The sequence below is a fragment of the Pygocentrus nattereri genome, chromosome 5 (genome assembly GCF_015220715.1).
Source record: "Pygocentrus nattereri isolate fPygNat1 chromosome 5, fPygNat1.pri, whole genome shotgun sequence".
Lineage (NCBI taxonomy): Eukaryota > Metazoa > Chordata > Actinopteri > Characiformes > Serrasalmidae > Pygocentrus > Pygocentrus nattereri.
The window spans coordinates 14,178,827-14,194,883 of NC_051215.1; the positions used below are offsets into that span (position 1 = coordinate 14,178,827).

The 16,057-nt window shown below is 40.0% G+C and overlaps 1 protein-coding gene and 1 long non-coding RNA gene across 7 annotated transcripts in view; both read right to left on the reverse strand.

The window, feature by feature from the left end:
• Nucleotides 1-419: 419 nt before the first annotated feature.
• Nucleotides 420-1,298, reverse strand: LOC119263519. Its single transcript, XR_005130328.1, has 2 exons — nt 1,252-1,298; nt 420-1,165 (listed from the first exon to the last, which is right to left on the reverse strand). It is a non-coding gene; the product is annotated as an uncharacterized LOC119263519 (long non-coding RNA).
• Nucleotides 1,299-1,635: 337 nt separating this feature from the next.
• The window catches only part of znf827 (zinc finger protein 827), a 113,392-nt gene continuing 98,970 nt past the window's right edge, over nt 1,636-16,057 (reverse strand). Inside the window, exons 12-15 of one of the 6 annotated variants that reach the window (XM_037538485.1) lie at nt 13,172-13,369; nt 10,960-11,137; nt 6,859-6,909; nt 6,315-6,453 (exon numbers count right to left, since the gene is read on the reverse strand). In XM_037538485.1, coding sequence (XP_037394382.1) covers nt 6,861-6,909; nt 10,960-11,137; nt 13,172-13,369 — 425 coding nt within the window. In that variant the 3' untranslated portion in view covers nt 6,315-6,453; nt 6,859-6,860. Of the gene's footprint in view, nt 6,454-6,858; nt 6,910-10,950; nt 11,138-13,171; nt 13,370-16,057 lie in introns of all 6 variants that reach the window. The other 5 variants (XM_037538480.1, XM_037538479.1, XM_037538483.1 and 2 more) reach the window with 5 other exon arrangements.

The window sequence follows — 16,057 nt, forward strand, 5'->3', positions numbered from 1 at the left end:
GGGATTCGCCACGACTTAAAAGATCACCACATCCTGTTACATATTCATAGGCATTCGTGTTGATGTCTATAGGATATGTGCATGTCTTTGGCCTACTTAACATCATTAATATTCTCTTTAGTTGCTTAATTCAGTCTTCCTGGACCACCAGTGCAGCACCTTTAATTTGGCTCCCTGTGCTTAGTAAACAGCACATATGTGTTTATTTTCTAAGTGAAATAAACATGTTCACTACAGGGAAGTAATTGAAATGTGTCATTTTTCTGCAATTTTTGTACAGAATGTCTTACTTATTTTTTTTTAATGAAAAAAACTTGGCACAGGCCACATTTTCCAATATGCTATATTCAGCAAATAAACAGTATTTGTGACTTAAAACGTGTAGGAAATTCAACAAAACATGAAATGTAACCAGGATGCCCAAACTTTTGCATACAATTGTATGCTCATTTTATTAGAAATGACCTTGTAACGCAACTTTTCTAGTGTACAGCTAGACTGTATCCCAGTGTAACTGTCATGTCATGCACAATTTATGTTAGTAATCTTCTAGCCTTTCATCAGTGGTCAGTTTCTGTCTACAAGAACATTGTTGACTGGACTTTTTTGGTTCATGCTGAGGTGATCAAAAATACCACAAACACTTAAACCAGTGAAAAACATAACGTAGCAATCCACCACCCAAACAATATCTGGTCAGTGGTGGGTCCTATGGTGGTAGTTTCTCATTGATGGTTGGGATAGAGGTTGACTTCAAAACATAAGCTCCACTCAGGTACAAGACAGAACCTAATAAGCTCTCCACTCAGCCTAGAGCTGATATACCTACAGTACTTACCGCATCTCATTGTTCCAGAAAGCATATAAATCCAGACAGGTCTACGGCTGGAGGGTTTGAACAGGCAGCCCATCTCCTGCTGCATGATGGAGGGATCCAGAGAGGGAGAAGTCCCTGTCCAAGGTGCTCCGAAGCCCCTAGGCTAACGGTGATGAATGGAGCCCCTAATGTCGGCAAACACTTTATCTCTGCTTCATCTGTTTTCATTAGGCAGCCGCAACCTTTGGCTTGGACGGAGCGCTCTGCTGCTCCCAGATTGCTAAAGACGAAACCAGGGCGGCAAGCACGTCTCTGCCTTTGGCCTTCTAACAGGGCTTCCTCCTGCTCCTGCATGCCATTAGAAAAATGTATTCAAAATAATGACTGGAGGCTAAACCAGAGGGGTATTTAGAAGAGGTTTTAACATCTCATACCTTTCAAGCTCCTATCAGGAATGCTGGAAGAGCACTGGGACATCCCTGGATAAACATATAGATACTGTATTTTGGTGATGTGTTCAAGGTTAAAAAGAAATACAGCGACCCTGATGAAGACCTCAAATGACGATTGATTTCTCAATGGGTGAAATGATCAAACCTGTCGCTGTCGTAACAAAACCTTGTATCTCATAAATGGTAACGCTGAAAAAAAAGTTAACGTTAATGTACATTAATGTGTTCTATTGATGTTCTGTTGGACCATTTACAAAAAATAAAAAAGTTAGGATAATGAGGTTTTGGTATGACAGTGACGGTATGTATGTCACTCTCTTCTGATAACACACTGTTAAATTGCACATGGAAGACAAAAACCATTGATTTAATATCTGATGTAAGCTTTACTTTCAAATCCTGTTACATTTAGAACTGGCAATCTGAACATAAAGAAATGCCAAACCGAGAAGAAAAAATACAAAACAAAAATAAACGGTACAAATGGTCTAATTACCAGTTATTGTCACAAACAACCCTGTACAGCCTTAAGAATGAAGTAATAAAAAAGCTTTTTACAGCACATAATTTTACTGAGTGCCAAAAAACAAACAAAAAAATGATACTTGAGCCTTATTGAGTCATAAAATACATCAAAAAATGCAAAGCAAACAGACTGTGCTGGAAAAAAAATGCCAAGGTAAATGCAAAACTGAATTAGTTTTTTTTTTTCTTTTTTTTTTTTAAGGAAGAAAAAACATAAGTGCTACGAGCTAGAAAGACAAGAGAGCGATTCCATGCATCTTTTGAAGGGCTAAAAAGGTAGTCTTTCATAATGAAAAATGATGTCAGAAACAAAAAAATGCACTGCCGCTTCGCAATTAGGCAACAGAAAAGAAAATAAGTGCTTATAAATACTGGTGTCAGCACAGGGAGGGACTTCTGTCCTCCACTTCCTGCCCACACAATCGGACAGGAGGGCGCTGCAGCCATCTTCTTTTACATAATGATTACGTGGTGCCAAGGCAGCCTGATGAAAGGGATCTTGCCCAGCGGACATTCGATCTGAATGGATTCCAGACAAAATGGGTCCCGAGAATCAGTTAGACTCATTCTCGGGGCTTCCAGGCCACTTTTTTTATTCCACCAAGTGGCACTAGAGCATAAAAGAACGTATTTAGCAGCCGGAGCCTTATTAACAAGTGAAAGGGGTCTTCACTTAAGATACGACGTAGCACTTACACTGCATGCTGGGCATATTTGCAGAGAAAATGTCTTTTTCAACATGGGGAAAAAAAACAGTAAAAACTGAAACAGTAGGAAAGAAAAAGAAGAAAATAGCTTTATTGGAATACCAACTTGCCTTCTGTTAGCTTAGGCTGTGTTGGTTCTAATGCAAGCCAGCAACTTGGTCTTAACGTACATCTTCATCCCAACTCACCTTCTCTAAAGGCAAACGAAAAAGCTTAATTAGGGAGGGATCAGTCAAACCACCCAAAGGTCACCTCTATAAGTAATGCTCCAGGGACTTTTGTTGTCTTTCTTGTGAATAATTCCAACTGGAACTAAATTCAAAAGCCTCCTGACTTAAGAGGAAACATCTACAACTTAACAGGGAATGTTCTTCTTATAGCCTGCGGATAACCCTTGTTTTTACTGTAAGCAGGTTGGCTCTGAGAATAAAATCACATGGTTGTCTTTGAGATAAATAAGGATAAATAACAAATCAGAGGCACTATCCTCGAATAAATGAGGGGGGAATTTACTACAAATCTATGATGGGCAATATGCAATAATGTTTCTGGCATTTATCCAGACAGAACAGAAGGACGACACTGTCTTGGCACTGTGTGCAGATTACATGGTTTGTTGATTTTCTAAGTGAAAATAAGTCAACACATCCTCTACAGAGAACAAACTTACCAATTCCAGTTTCAAGTTCATACTTTTTAGTGCTGAGTTTAACACGTTGGAAATTAATAAAGCCTATATAATGTGCCATAACTTCTGCACAGGCCACATCTTCATTTTTATGATGTTTAATACAGCAAATAAACAGTAATTGTACAATAAATTGAGCTTTCTGTAGAGGACATGTACTTAATTTCACGTTTTATTTTTATTTATTAAAATTAACAAGGGTGTCCAACTTTTTGTATACAACTATGTTTTAATCTGTTCTTAACCGATTTAAACGCCTTGGAGCTTTACTATAGAGCAATTCTTTAGATTAATTTTTAAATATAATTTAGCATATTTAGGAGCATCACTGTATACTACAGCTATTGAAATCTAAGGTATGTAATTCATTACCAATTTTAGATTCGATCAATTCAAATCATTTGGAAAAGTGCAACGTTTACACCACTGTGCAAAACTGGCGTTTAGAAATTTAGCCTGGTCCTTTAGTGCCCAGGTGAATGTCTGCTATACGCCTACTGTTCTAGACATTTTAACAGAGCAGTCCAACACTGTTGATTGGCCAAAAAAAAGAGCTTTAGAATCCTTATTTCCAACCAAGAATGGCAGACACAAAGTGAGGCATTCCATTTGCTGAATGCCACTGTTTTGGTCTGTCAAAGTGTTTGGAGGAATTGGCATCAAAGGAAATTTCTTATTGGGTTTAAGTGCTTTCTTTAAAATGTGTCAAAGAGGTTAAGTGCAATTAAAATGAAAAAAAAGGGGAACACAGAATTCTAGTACCATGTTTGCCCGCTTCAGTGAAAGCAATGCTTCCATAAATCCTCCTTCAAATAATGGCTGCCTCCACATTGCACTTAAGAGCCATTATCCAATGAGATCTTCATAATAGCTTGTTAGTACAGGATATATATATATGTATATATATATATGTATATATTTATACATTGTACATTTCAAAGGCTCGTAAAAAAAACAAAAAGAAAAACAAACAAACAAAAAAAGCAACCAGAATAAAAGAAATGTTAAGACACAGAAGGCCACCGATATACCACTGTTTCTCATATCTTCACTCCACAAAGCCCAGCTACCTCTGTATCACTTTAACATTAACCAACGAAAAGTACATTCATTCAAGTCATTTTGGAACAGGTTCTCTTTTTTTTTCTTTACACAAAAAAATTACAAAAAAGCTCCAAAAAGCACCATTGAATCGGCCTTATGTGACAAGACATGTGGGGTTTGTTTTTCTCCCCCAAATACCTGCCACCTCATATATCTTCTTAAATGTACAGGTGCACATTACGTACGATAGCTATGCACAGGGCGCTTGACTGGTCACTCATCTCGTGCTTACAGAGGATGGCCGCTCCACCTTTTTTAGCTATTGGCACAATCTGTGGCAACCGATAGGTATGGCGAAGGTGGTGTGATCCTCAAGGGCGTACGGTGGACTAACAGCCCTTATAAGGGGTGGCAATGATTGCTTGGGCCACCAGCACACCCTGAAAGGCTTGTGCAAAAAAACAAAACAAAACAAAACAAAACAAAAACGAACAAAAGAAACAAAAACTGTACTGCCATCAGCTTTGCCTGACTGGTAAAGGGCCTTCAGCCTGCTTCCGAGGCAAGATCAGTGTTTCTGAAAACCAGTCAAAGCCAAGAGGCATGGAGGGGGGATGGGGGAGGGGGTGGGGGGGCAGAGAAAGGCTACAAAACTATGTACAGTTCGATAAATAATCAAGTGCGTGGTTTGAGGCGTCGCTTTGAAAAACGAGACTTGAAAAGAATGAACTCTTTTCATTTTTTTCCTTTTTTTGTCGTGCTGCAAACGCCCTGGGATATTTCATATCGAGCCCCTAAAATGACATATAAAACAATCGTAACACATAGGCGAGCATGCTATCTGATGCTTTGTAAAAAGACATACTAATGCACGAAAATGCTGAGCGCTTGCACATTTGCATCTTCTTTTTTTTTCTCTTTGTCAAACAAAAGAAAGAAAAAAGTCCTAGATAAAGCACTATTGTCGGTTTTTCCTGGTCATTCAAAATTTGCCAAAAAATTAAAAAATAAAAACAACAACAAAAAGGTGTAATAATTAGAACAAAGAAAAGCAGCTTTGATATAAATGCATCGAGCACATACAGCCTTTTTCCTTTTGATAAACATTTTTAAACATGTTTGTGTGTCTTTCTGTTCTAATTCTCATGAGCAGCGTTTTTTTTTCCGGCTGCTGAAGGAAGGATCTGACCGGTGACTCCTACCGGCCAAAGAGGTGCTCTGGGGATGTGAAAGAATGGACAGATAGAGGATAAGAATGAAAACAGGAGGAGGAATGGAGAGGTAGGTTAAAAAGTGGGGAGGGGTCAGACGGTTTTAGCTCTCTCCGTCAGTCCCAGATAGGCCAGGAAGGAGTGCTTGGGTGACATGGGCGAAGGTGGGGGAGGAGCTTGTGAATAGGGGCGTGACCAAAGTCTAGAGGAGAAGGGCGAGGAGCAACGTGAGGGGGAGGGGCTGTGGAATGTGAAGCGGCGGGTGGTGAAGAGCGTGGTGAGGGGGATGAGGAGGTGCGCCGGGTCATAGTTCCTGTACTGATCGGAGTAGCGAGCGGCCAGTGAGGCCCCATTGGCTGAGAGGTAGTGCGGGCCGGCCAGAGCGCTGTCCGGCTGCTGTTTGCTGGAGATTGACAGGGCAACGGACTGCAGGGCCTGCGATGCGCTCAGGCTCATGAGTGGACTGCTGCTACTGCTGCCGCTGCTGTTCCCTCCACTGCTACTTCCGCCACCCTCCAGGAGCACCAGGGGCTCATGGCTGTCTCCACTGCCCAGGCACGGCATGCCTTCCTGGGCTTCTCCCTCCTCTGCACCTCCCTCTGTGCCCTGGTGCTTCTTGAGGTGGCGGCTGTATACGAACGGGTGCGTGGTGGTGAAGGGGCAGCGGGCGCAGCCGAACGTCTGCCGGGGGGCATGTTTGAGGCGCTTGTGCAGGTTGAGGTTGTCCTTGCGCTTGCAGCTGTAGCTGCAGCGGTCGCAGTGGAAGGGCCGCTCGCCTGTGTGCACACGCACGTGCTCGATCAGCTTGTTGGCCGTCTTGGACAGGTAGCCGCACTGCTCGCAGCGGTAGTGGTTGCCCAGGCGGTGGGCGCGCGCGTGCCTCTCCAACTCCGCCTGGCTGGCCCACGCCGCCTGGCAGATGCGGCAGCGGTGCTCCGGCTTGCAGTGTGTCTTCAGGTGGCACTCCATGGCTGCCGGCCTGTTGGTGGAGTAGACGCAGAGAGGGCACCTGGGTCACAGAAGACAAGAGGAAGCGCAAAAAGGGGGACGTAGGAGGCACAGGGACGGAGGGGGAAGGACATTTAATATTGCAAGGGTTTCTATCTTTTGATCTTCAAACAAAAATGGAAGTACACAAAACACACAGAATGGACGAAGGGGAAGGGATGAAGGATGCACTTAATGTATCTGACCCTGAGTGATGTGTAACAGCTATTGTATGTGTGGGTGTTTGAATGTGTTTATGTGTGTGCGTGTGTCTGTGTGTGCGTGCATGTATGTGTGTGTGTGCTACGTGTGTAGTTGTAGTGTGAGTGTAGTGTGTTTGTGTGTAATGTTTTAAGTGAGAGTTTGCGGACAGGTTTGAAACGGGGGGATTCAGACGGAGGTAAGTGAATAAATGAGTGGCACTTACATTTAAATAGCACCTTTCATCTGCTCAGGGCCCCAAAGCGCTTCACAAACCCTGCAGAACAGAATGACCTCAGAAAGCACACCATGAAGAGCGCTTCTCTACCTCCTCACTGAACCTCAAACGCTATGGCGCTCTCTCTCGCCCTCGCTCTCTGTCTCTTTCTCCCTCTTGCAGCAGCCGAGCGGCCACAATACAACAAAAAACACTCTGGGCAAAGGCTCAGGGTTTACGTAAACATTTTGGATCAATTACTTACAAAACATAAGCATAGTATGGCCTGACCGATATATAAAATTGTGGTCTCAAAAATTTGTTCAGATTTTTTCTGATAATATCAAAAAATTTGATAATTCTGGACTTCTGATTTTCTATGGCCACTCCTTGCTAAACAGTGTGATTACCAGTAGTCAACTGTGAACTGTCAAATTATGACTGTCAATTCTTGGACATCAACTTTCATAGTTTTAACTACAGTCAATAAATATACATCCTCTACAGTGAACACACTTCTGCACATCTAAACGCACAATTACTGTTTATTTGCTAAATTTAACATCTTGTGTTAAAAAAATGTGGCCTGTGCAACAGCTGTCACATTGCCTATATTTATGGGTCCAAGCACTGAAGGTATACCTCTGATAGGGAATCGTGATTACACTATGAAGCTTCAAAAGAATTAACCACTTACTTTTATCTTTTAGATTTTTTTTAGATGCTCATTTCAAAATAATTTGTGGTATCTAGAGGTAAATCTGAATGTAAATAATTTTCCAAAAAAAGGGCCGACTTTTTGGTCCGCAACAGTCATGACATACTTATTAAACATACATCATCACTAATCACTAAAACTAAAAAACACTCTTATCATATCAAACTTTAAACCACTTATATGAATTGAGATACATGACTTTGACACAGATTAGCCTTTGGTGGTAACTACAGTGCACAATTATACTTAAAATAACTATAAATCCAGCTGTCATTAATGTATGTTTCCTATAGATAAAAACACTTTCTAAAATATCTTTATTGAAGGCCCCTGATTAATAATCATGACATATGAAAGGTTTCCCATTAATATACTTTCTGCTTGCAAAAAGGCCCCAAACTGGTGCATTTTTAAGGCCGATTCATGCTTGGAATCCGCATATTGCTGCTTATTTAGTTTTCTCCAATATGGTGAGCTTAGTAAATAAATAGAAGTGGTGCATTAAATTTGAGTTTATTCCCTGTAAAGCATGTGTTAACTTATTTTCAGAAACTTTTGGACACAACTATAAATATTGCAGTGGTATTGATGGGGCATTCTTAGTGCTGAAAAATAGCATAAGAGCATGAACCCATGAAAATTCTGTAATTGAGTTATTCTTCACATATGAGAGCTTTTCATTACAATATAAAACCATCCAATTTTAAGTATTTTGGTTCTCATTATTAATCTCATTATCTTCAAGAATGCATGTATCGGTCAGGCCCTACAGCTTAGCACTGACTATTGTTTTTTATTCATAGTGCCTGGCAGTAAATGCTTTTCTTTAGCTATGCAATTGTATACCTGACCAAATCAATTAGGCAGACTATACAGAATACTCGTTGGCTTGTATTTAAAAGTGCATCAGTATACTCTCCAAGTCTCATCACCACTGAGGGAAAATTTTTTGCCCTTCTACTCTTAGTCACCCATGTGTAATTATTAAACCATATGGTGGTCTTCTTTGCTATTTTGGTTTAACCTTTAGATGTAATAAGTGAAAGAAATCAAAGCCAAAATGAAGGTACTGTTCTCTTTTCTCTTATTCCTAGATATTCTTTGGCCCAAAAGAATGTAATGCAGAAATGTAAAAACTCAACAAAAGATCTGCTGATCTACTGTGGCAAGCTCTATCTCTATTAACTCCTATTTAAGCATAATGGTGAGCTAACTAAAGGCTAATGATGCTAGCATGGGGAAAGCACAGCGATAAAGTGACATGATGAGGCAATGGTATCTGAAATACACAAGACTCTAAAAAGACATGGATTATGTATGTCACACAGCTAGACAAATACCACAGAAAAGAGCAAAGACTGGACTGGACTATGTACTGGAGCACTCTGGGGGGTAAAAAAAGAAATGATATCCACAGAGGGGTCGCTGTGTGTGTGCTGTAGAGTGTCGAGGGAGATTTGTGCTGCGTGTGTTTAGCTGTGTTTGAGTGTTGGCCACTAGGACAGGCTGGGAAAGAACAGTGTGAACTGTAGTCTAATGGTCTTGGCAGTGGTGTGGTTTAACAGATGGAGCAGCGCTGACTAGCTCGTCGTGTTTTCTTCAGATATTTCGCATGCACAACCAGCCTTCTAGCTGGAGCGAGCTTTCGTGGGATTTCAAAGGAGATGGTTTTGTTCCTGAAAGTGCTTAAGCCTTGATCAATCAAAGAGTTCAGGTAGCGCTACAAGTCTGGAGGTCAAACAGTTTGGATTCAGATGCTTTACGTAAGACCCTTAGAATATAAATGACTAAAATTAACACTGGTAATAATGCTGGTTTGGTTTGTTTCTAATTTAAGAACAATGGCAGCACTGCATACACACATTCAGGAGCTTCCTGTACTTTCTGCGTGGAAACATTTATCTTCAAATGGGATCAGGTGATAGGACAGGGGGAATTGGCCATATTTGCTTCAAATGTCACTGATATGCACTAATAAAGTGTTTCAAATCATTACCAGGACAAATGGCTTGGTTTTGATTGGTTGAACGTTAAATCTGGTGAGTCTAAAATAAATCCTACTGGCTTCAAAAATCAAGGAGTAAGTGTTCCCATGGAAAGATGCAGTTAATATTCAGCATATCAGAGACTAACTGAGGCAAATACAAAAACATGACTCTTCACTTTAACCCTTAGAAGTCTAGAGTTTTAAAGTTTAAAATGACATTTTCCTACTATTATTTACATAATTAATCACGTTATATGTTATGCACGGAATCAGGTTTAAATCCTGTATTGATATATACATAAAAAAATGACAAAAATGTGGCAAAAAGTAGGTAGGCACTGATATAGGAATTCTAGGCTGATATTTATCATTTTTATGCAGGTCAAACGACATGTTTTTCTGATTTTCTATGTGAAAATGAGTAAACATATCCTCAACTTAATTTTAGTGCACAATTTCTATTTATTTGCCAAATTTAACATATTGGGGAAAGAAAACACACTACAAACTGTGGCACATGCAACAATTTATGGTTAACTTTTCCCATTATGTTAAATTCAGCAAATAAACAGTGTATAGTGGATTAAAGTGTGCTGAAGTGTGTTCTTTGTAAAGGATATGTAACCTATTTTCATGTGGAAAATCAACAAAACAAGTTATCTGATCATTGGCACCCAAACTTTTGCATTTGCCAAAGCAGATAAGTAAGTATTTATCAAATGCAGAATCTGGGACTACCTGGATTTACATGGAGAAACATAATATTTAATCCTATTCACATATAAATGCAGTATAATGCATATAAATGCGTAAAATGCATAAAATAAAAATGCAGACATCTTAGTACAGTAGCCCAGCGTCGCTTAAATGCTGTGCTCTATTGAGGTACAAGCCGTTTTGAAGTAAATAAGTTGTTAAACAATGGTTTGAAATGTCAGTCAAATCTAAACATCTGTCTGCAGCTGATTTTTTAAAAGCAATTATCTACCAAAATCAATATGATTCCAATATCACTGTAGCTCCCTAAAGAAGACTGTACAACAGCACTTTCATCAAATTCAAATCATAACAAACAATCTCATCTTGTATACAGATAGAAATGTGGTATAGACTGTAGGTTTAAATCTGCACTTTCCACAAAAAAAATCACTGCTTGTCTCAGTGAGAAATAATTAACGTGAAATTCCAGTATGCTTTTGTTTACGTCACTGCCGACTGTGTCTTCTAAGGGTTAAATGCAGAGACATATTTGGGGCAACCTGATCCAAAGCAGCAGCCGGCTCACTAAGGTTGTAGGGTGTGTGGTGGGCGAGCGGAGGAGGAAGGGGGGCAGATGGGAGGGTGGGTTTTTTGGGGGGGGCAGTGAGGCGGTAGAGGAAGCTCGTGCTGTACTTGCTTTCCTTACTTGAGCCCTCCAGCGGGGACGGTATGGCACTTCTTGTGTTCCAGCAGCTGCTCGGGCGTCTTCATGAACTTGTGGCAGATGTCGCACTCGAACATGCGCGTGATCAGGTGGATCTGCAGGTGCCGCTCGTACATGGCCCGCGTCTTACACACAAAGTTGCAGAACACACATTCAAAGCCTTGAGGTGGGGGGGTGGGGGGAGGGAGAGAGGACACGTTTACATGTTTACGTTTATTTGCTCAGCAGACGCTCTAATCCAAAGCAATACTAAAAAGCTTGCAGACAGCAGATGGCACATTCACATGAGCACAAAGCGGTACTGCGAGGAGCCATCACCTAAAGGCTGGAGTTTTATCCAGGATTGCTTAGTAAAAGTGCATCATACATCTGCAGAAAAAGTCATTACTAACAAAATGTACAGCAAGAGAATTATATACGGCTCATTCTACTGAATTAATACAAAAATCTGAGCTGAAAACACATTTTGGATTTTTGACTGACTTGGACTTCAGACTAAAATCCTTGTGCTTTGAGTGAACCAAGACCTTTAATACGCTTACTTTATTTTGCTTATTAATTCTAAAGGCCACAGCATACGGGACACGCTGTGTCACACAGCGTCATGTAGCATCACATAACTGTCTTGTAGCAGAGCCTCTTCACAAACTGGCTGTTTTTGAGCTGAAAAATATAAGCTGAAGAACTGTAGGATGGCTGAGATAACTTACTGTTAACATTTGTCTTTGTGACTGCCTTTCTCTGCGTGAATTTTAAGCCATATGTGATCTGATGTGTATTTCTATAGTCTTGATATGGCTTTTATTCAATCTAGTTATGGTAAAATGCTTAGTGTTTTGCTGTGACTTGCTGAAAATTTGAACAGTAATCATAGTCATCTATGGCTGACGTGTGTGTACCTTCATTTAAAAAATAGTATGGGTACCTTCATTTTAAAAAATGTGTTAGCAATATCAATATTTTTATCTGTGCATTGCTTACAATACGCAAGTACTTATGAACATGTTTTAAGGCATTTTCACTGTCTCGCAAAGTGGTCCCAAACACTATTTTTAGCTGCACGTTTCATTATTTTAGTAGCCCTGTCTAGCAGAACGTCTTGCTTATAGCATCTTCATGTGTGCAATTCAAAATGTTCCTCAACTTTATTGATAAACCTGACTACTCAAGTAGGAACTGTGGTTTATTGGACATTTATTCATATTAAAACTAAACTGATCTTTTTTTAATGATAGCATTGGTTGACCAATTGTTTATCTGTAGGTTAAAAGTTAATCGATTAACAGTTATTAATTCCTAACAGTGACCAAAAAAATGTTCAGCAAATCCAAATCTTTTTACATTGTTCAAAGCAATCTCCTTTACTTTTTAGCATTCTCTTAAGCAGCTTCATGAGCTACCTGAGATGTTTTTCCCAGACAGGAAACAAACCCATACAACTTCACTATTTATGTTAAACACTATTTGTGTTTAGAACAAATTTTATGCCTCTTTAGAACAAAATGTCAAAATAAGATTATGAAAAACGAGCATCAAATGAGGTGTGTCCAAAATTTTGACCAGTACTGCACCTGACAGTACAAGTGCAGCCCACATCTGGGTTGGTTTCTCAGACAGGGATTAAGTCTAGTCCAGGACTTTGTAGCATTCTGAATGGAGATTCTCCATTAAAAGGAAAACAGTACAGGAATAAGCTTAATCCCTATCTGGGTAACCAACCCATAAAGCTCTATTTAATGTTTTGTTGGCATTTCTGTTATTGTTAGTCTTCTGCAACAAGCCCAAAAGAGCTTTAGAAATAACTGTACTCTGCTCTCCAGGCTGGCAGAAGCCCTACTTGCGCCTCTGGAAGCCGTGTGCTGCTCTCCACCCTGACGGTCAGATGCATACTGGGCTGTTTGTTTACAAGTGTCTCTGTTTTTTTAAGTCTTACTAGAGGCTGGCCTGCTTACTATCAAGTAGTTAAATAAACCCAGACTTGCTTATGTGGTTTCTAACACTAAATGACACACTGTGATCTATAACAAAATACAAATATATGTCACACAGCTATCTCGAAGCCAAAGGGTAAAATTATGTATATTTTTCACTGAATTCTTTTTTAAGCCCTCAGTCGCTTCTGCTCCCTGTTGATGGCATCTGCAATCACAGTAATCATTATATTCACTATAATAACAACGAAGGGTCACCCCACCTTTTTCTGATTTCTCCTCTGTTCCTGAGCCCGAGCTTGATTGGCTGCTGGCAGAGGAGGGCGGGGCCAACAGGCTCTTGAGTTCTTCGTTTCCCTGGGTAACATCTCCGCCCTCTGAGCTGTTCAGAGAGTCACTGAGGGCGGAGAGAGAAGAGGAGGTGCTCTTACTCTCGCTGAGGGGGCTCCGGGAGTTCAAACCTGTCAAGCAGGAACGCAGAGAAAAACCCAAGGTCACTCAAACCTTACAAAACACACAAATAAAAAAAACTGCTGCTAGGAACAGTATGGTCAATACTTCAGAAAAAATGCACCAGTAAGAATAAGCATACTACATATATATATATATATATATATATATATACACATACATACACACAGTACTGTGCGAAAGTCTTAGGCACCCAAGACACATTTTCAAAATCTATTTATTTGTGTAGTATGTGTTTATTTTCTAAGAAAAGTGTTAATATTTGAATAAACAAAATTGATAGAATATTAATTAATAATGATTATGTAAATATATATATATATATTTCCACTTGAGTAGACACACCTATCACATTGGTCTACCTTGTAGACGTAAATTCAAATATAACAGCTCATGTGCTATAGGTTTTTGGGCAGGTCTAGCAATCAAACTGGGTGTGTATCACCCTCAGTGGCCCACCCACAGCTCTGGGCACGCAATGGGGTGAAAATTTAGATAGCTACAATCATATGCGAAAGGTTGGGCGCCCTGGTCAAATTATATCTTTTGTTGATTTCATAAGTAAAAATAACTACACATCCCCTACAGTAGGGGTGCACAACTCCAGTCCTCAAGGGCCAGTGTCCAGCACAGTTTGGTAATTTCCCTACACCTGGCAATTAACAGATGAGTGCAATCAGGTGTGTCTGAGCAAGTAAATCACCCAATTGTGCTAGACACTGGCCCTTCTGGACTGGAGCTGTGAACCTCTGCTCCACAAAAAGCACACTTCTACGCATTTTAATGCACAATTACTGTTTATTTGCTGAATTTAACATACTGGAAAAACAAACAACTTAAAATGTGGCCTGTGAAACAATTATGTACAAGCTTAAAACTTGTACCAAATGCTGGTTTTGTGATTATATTTTCCACTGCAATTGTGACATGCATTGCAATTTATTTAAAGCACACCAATAAATGGATTATGTAGCATGGTTTAAGATTTAACTGCATTACTTTGCAGAAAATAATGATCATGTTCACCTGGAATTGTGATTAAGAAGCTTACAGCAACCCAAAAAACAGTGGGTATTGATTTGAAGGCTCATCTAGCCCTCTTCAATATCAGTATTGGAAAGGCCATTATCGTGAAAACAAATAATAAATGATATATTGCGTAGCTCTTCTGATGATACCTATGAAATGACTAACCATATCATACATATTGTTATTTCACTCACTCCAAGAAGCTGCATTCTGTGCAGAGTTTCTGCTAGGAATATCACAATAGTGCATGTAATGCTTGATATCGAAATGCTTTTTTGTCTCGTTTTTGAAAAAGAAGGGCCGTATCTGAGGTAAAAGGCCGGTTGGTGTTTTGCGGGCATTGTGCGGGGTGTTATTCAGCGTTAAAAGGTCGAGCAGCCTGCCGCTCTTTCCTAAGAGCAGCTCCTGCAGCATTAGTCTGATGTCTGTATCCAAGCAGCCAGAACTATCAAGCTCTGCTCCCTTATTGATCTCTTCTCTGCCTGTGAGAGCTGTGTGTGTGTTTGTGTGTGTGTGTGTGTGTATGTGTGTGTGTGTGTACGTGTGTCTGCCCAGGTCAGGGCTGCTACAACTAAGATGGCGGGAGCATCTCAGGGCATGACTCTCCCCTAGGGCTGCCCGAGCTCACGAAATGGCCGATGCCAACTCACACACACACTAACTCACTCACTCTTATTCTCTCATACACACATACAGCGCGTCAGTGCCTCTGTCCCTCTGAGAACGCGCAGGACGAGCAGAGCGGGTGGCCATGTTTAATCTTTTGTTAGCTGAGAAATATGGGACAATGCGATTTGCTGAAACTGGCCTGTACCTGCTGCTGTGAGTGAAGTGTGTGCCCTCTATTACAATAAGCAAAGCTGACGCCCTAAATAACATCGAGATGGATTAACAGCAAACCCTCAAGGAGAGAGTGCAGCGCTGAGCTTGGAATAACCAGCCGCAAATTGAAACGTGCACACATACACACAAGTTCAGTTCTCTTACCAACATACACACAGACAGACAGACCCACCCCTAAAGGACTGATTTTTTAAATAAAATGTCAGCACATGAGCTCAAACATATATCACTTACATAAAGTTAAGGTATACTTTATTGATATTGATATACCTTATTTGTTTCCAGGAGTCAGTTGTATATAGGCTGTATTGCTGCTTCAGAACAAGCAACCTTCTATCTCCATTTTTTGTTTACTTTTTATTTAATGTTTACGTAATTTGAAAAAAAAAAAATAGAAATGTTAAAATAGAGCATATACAGACATTTAATATGCACAGTACACAGTATTGTACAACAGTTTTAGGCAGCTGAAAAAACACTAATATCATACTAAAATACCAATAATTTTAATACAGTAAGTAATGATTCCTATATCACAATGTACTTTTTAATTATTTCCAAACCTCTCTTAATGCAAGCCCCGTTTTATCTTGTGTAGGGCTGGGCAATATGACAATATATCATTATGGTGATAAGTTATGTCACAACACAATGCAATATTATTTTCCAAACATATTGTGTATATTGTCAGTATTTGTAGAACACTGACAAACTGCATGTTTCATTATAAAGAGAGCAAAATTTGTCCCAAGTAACTGGATGTGTGCCAAATATTAAACAAAAAGTCTCTGTATTCACGGTTTTTC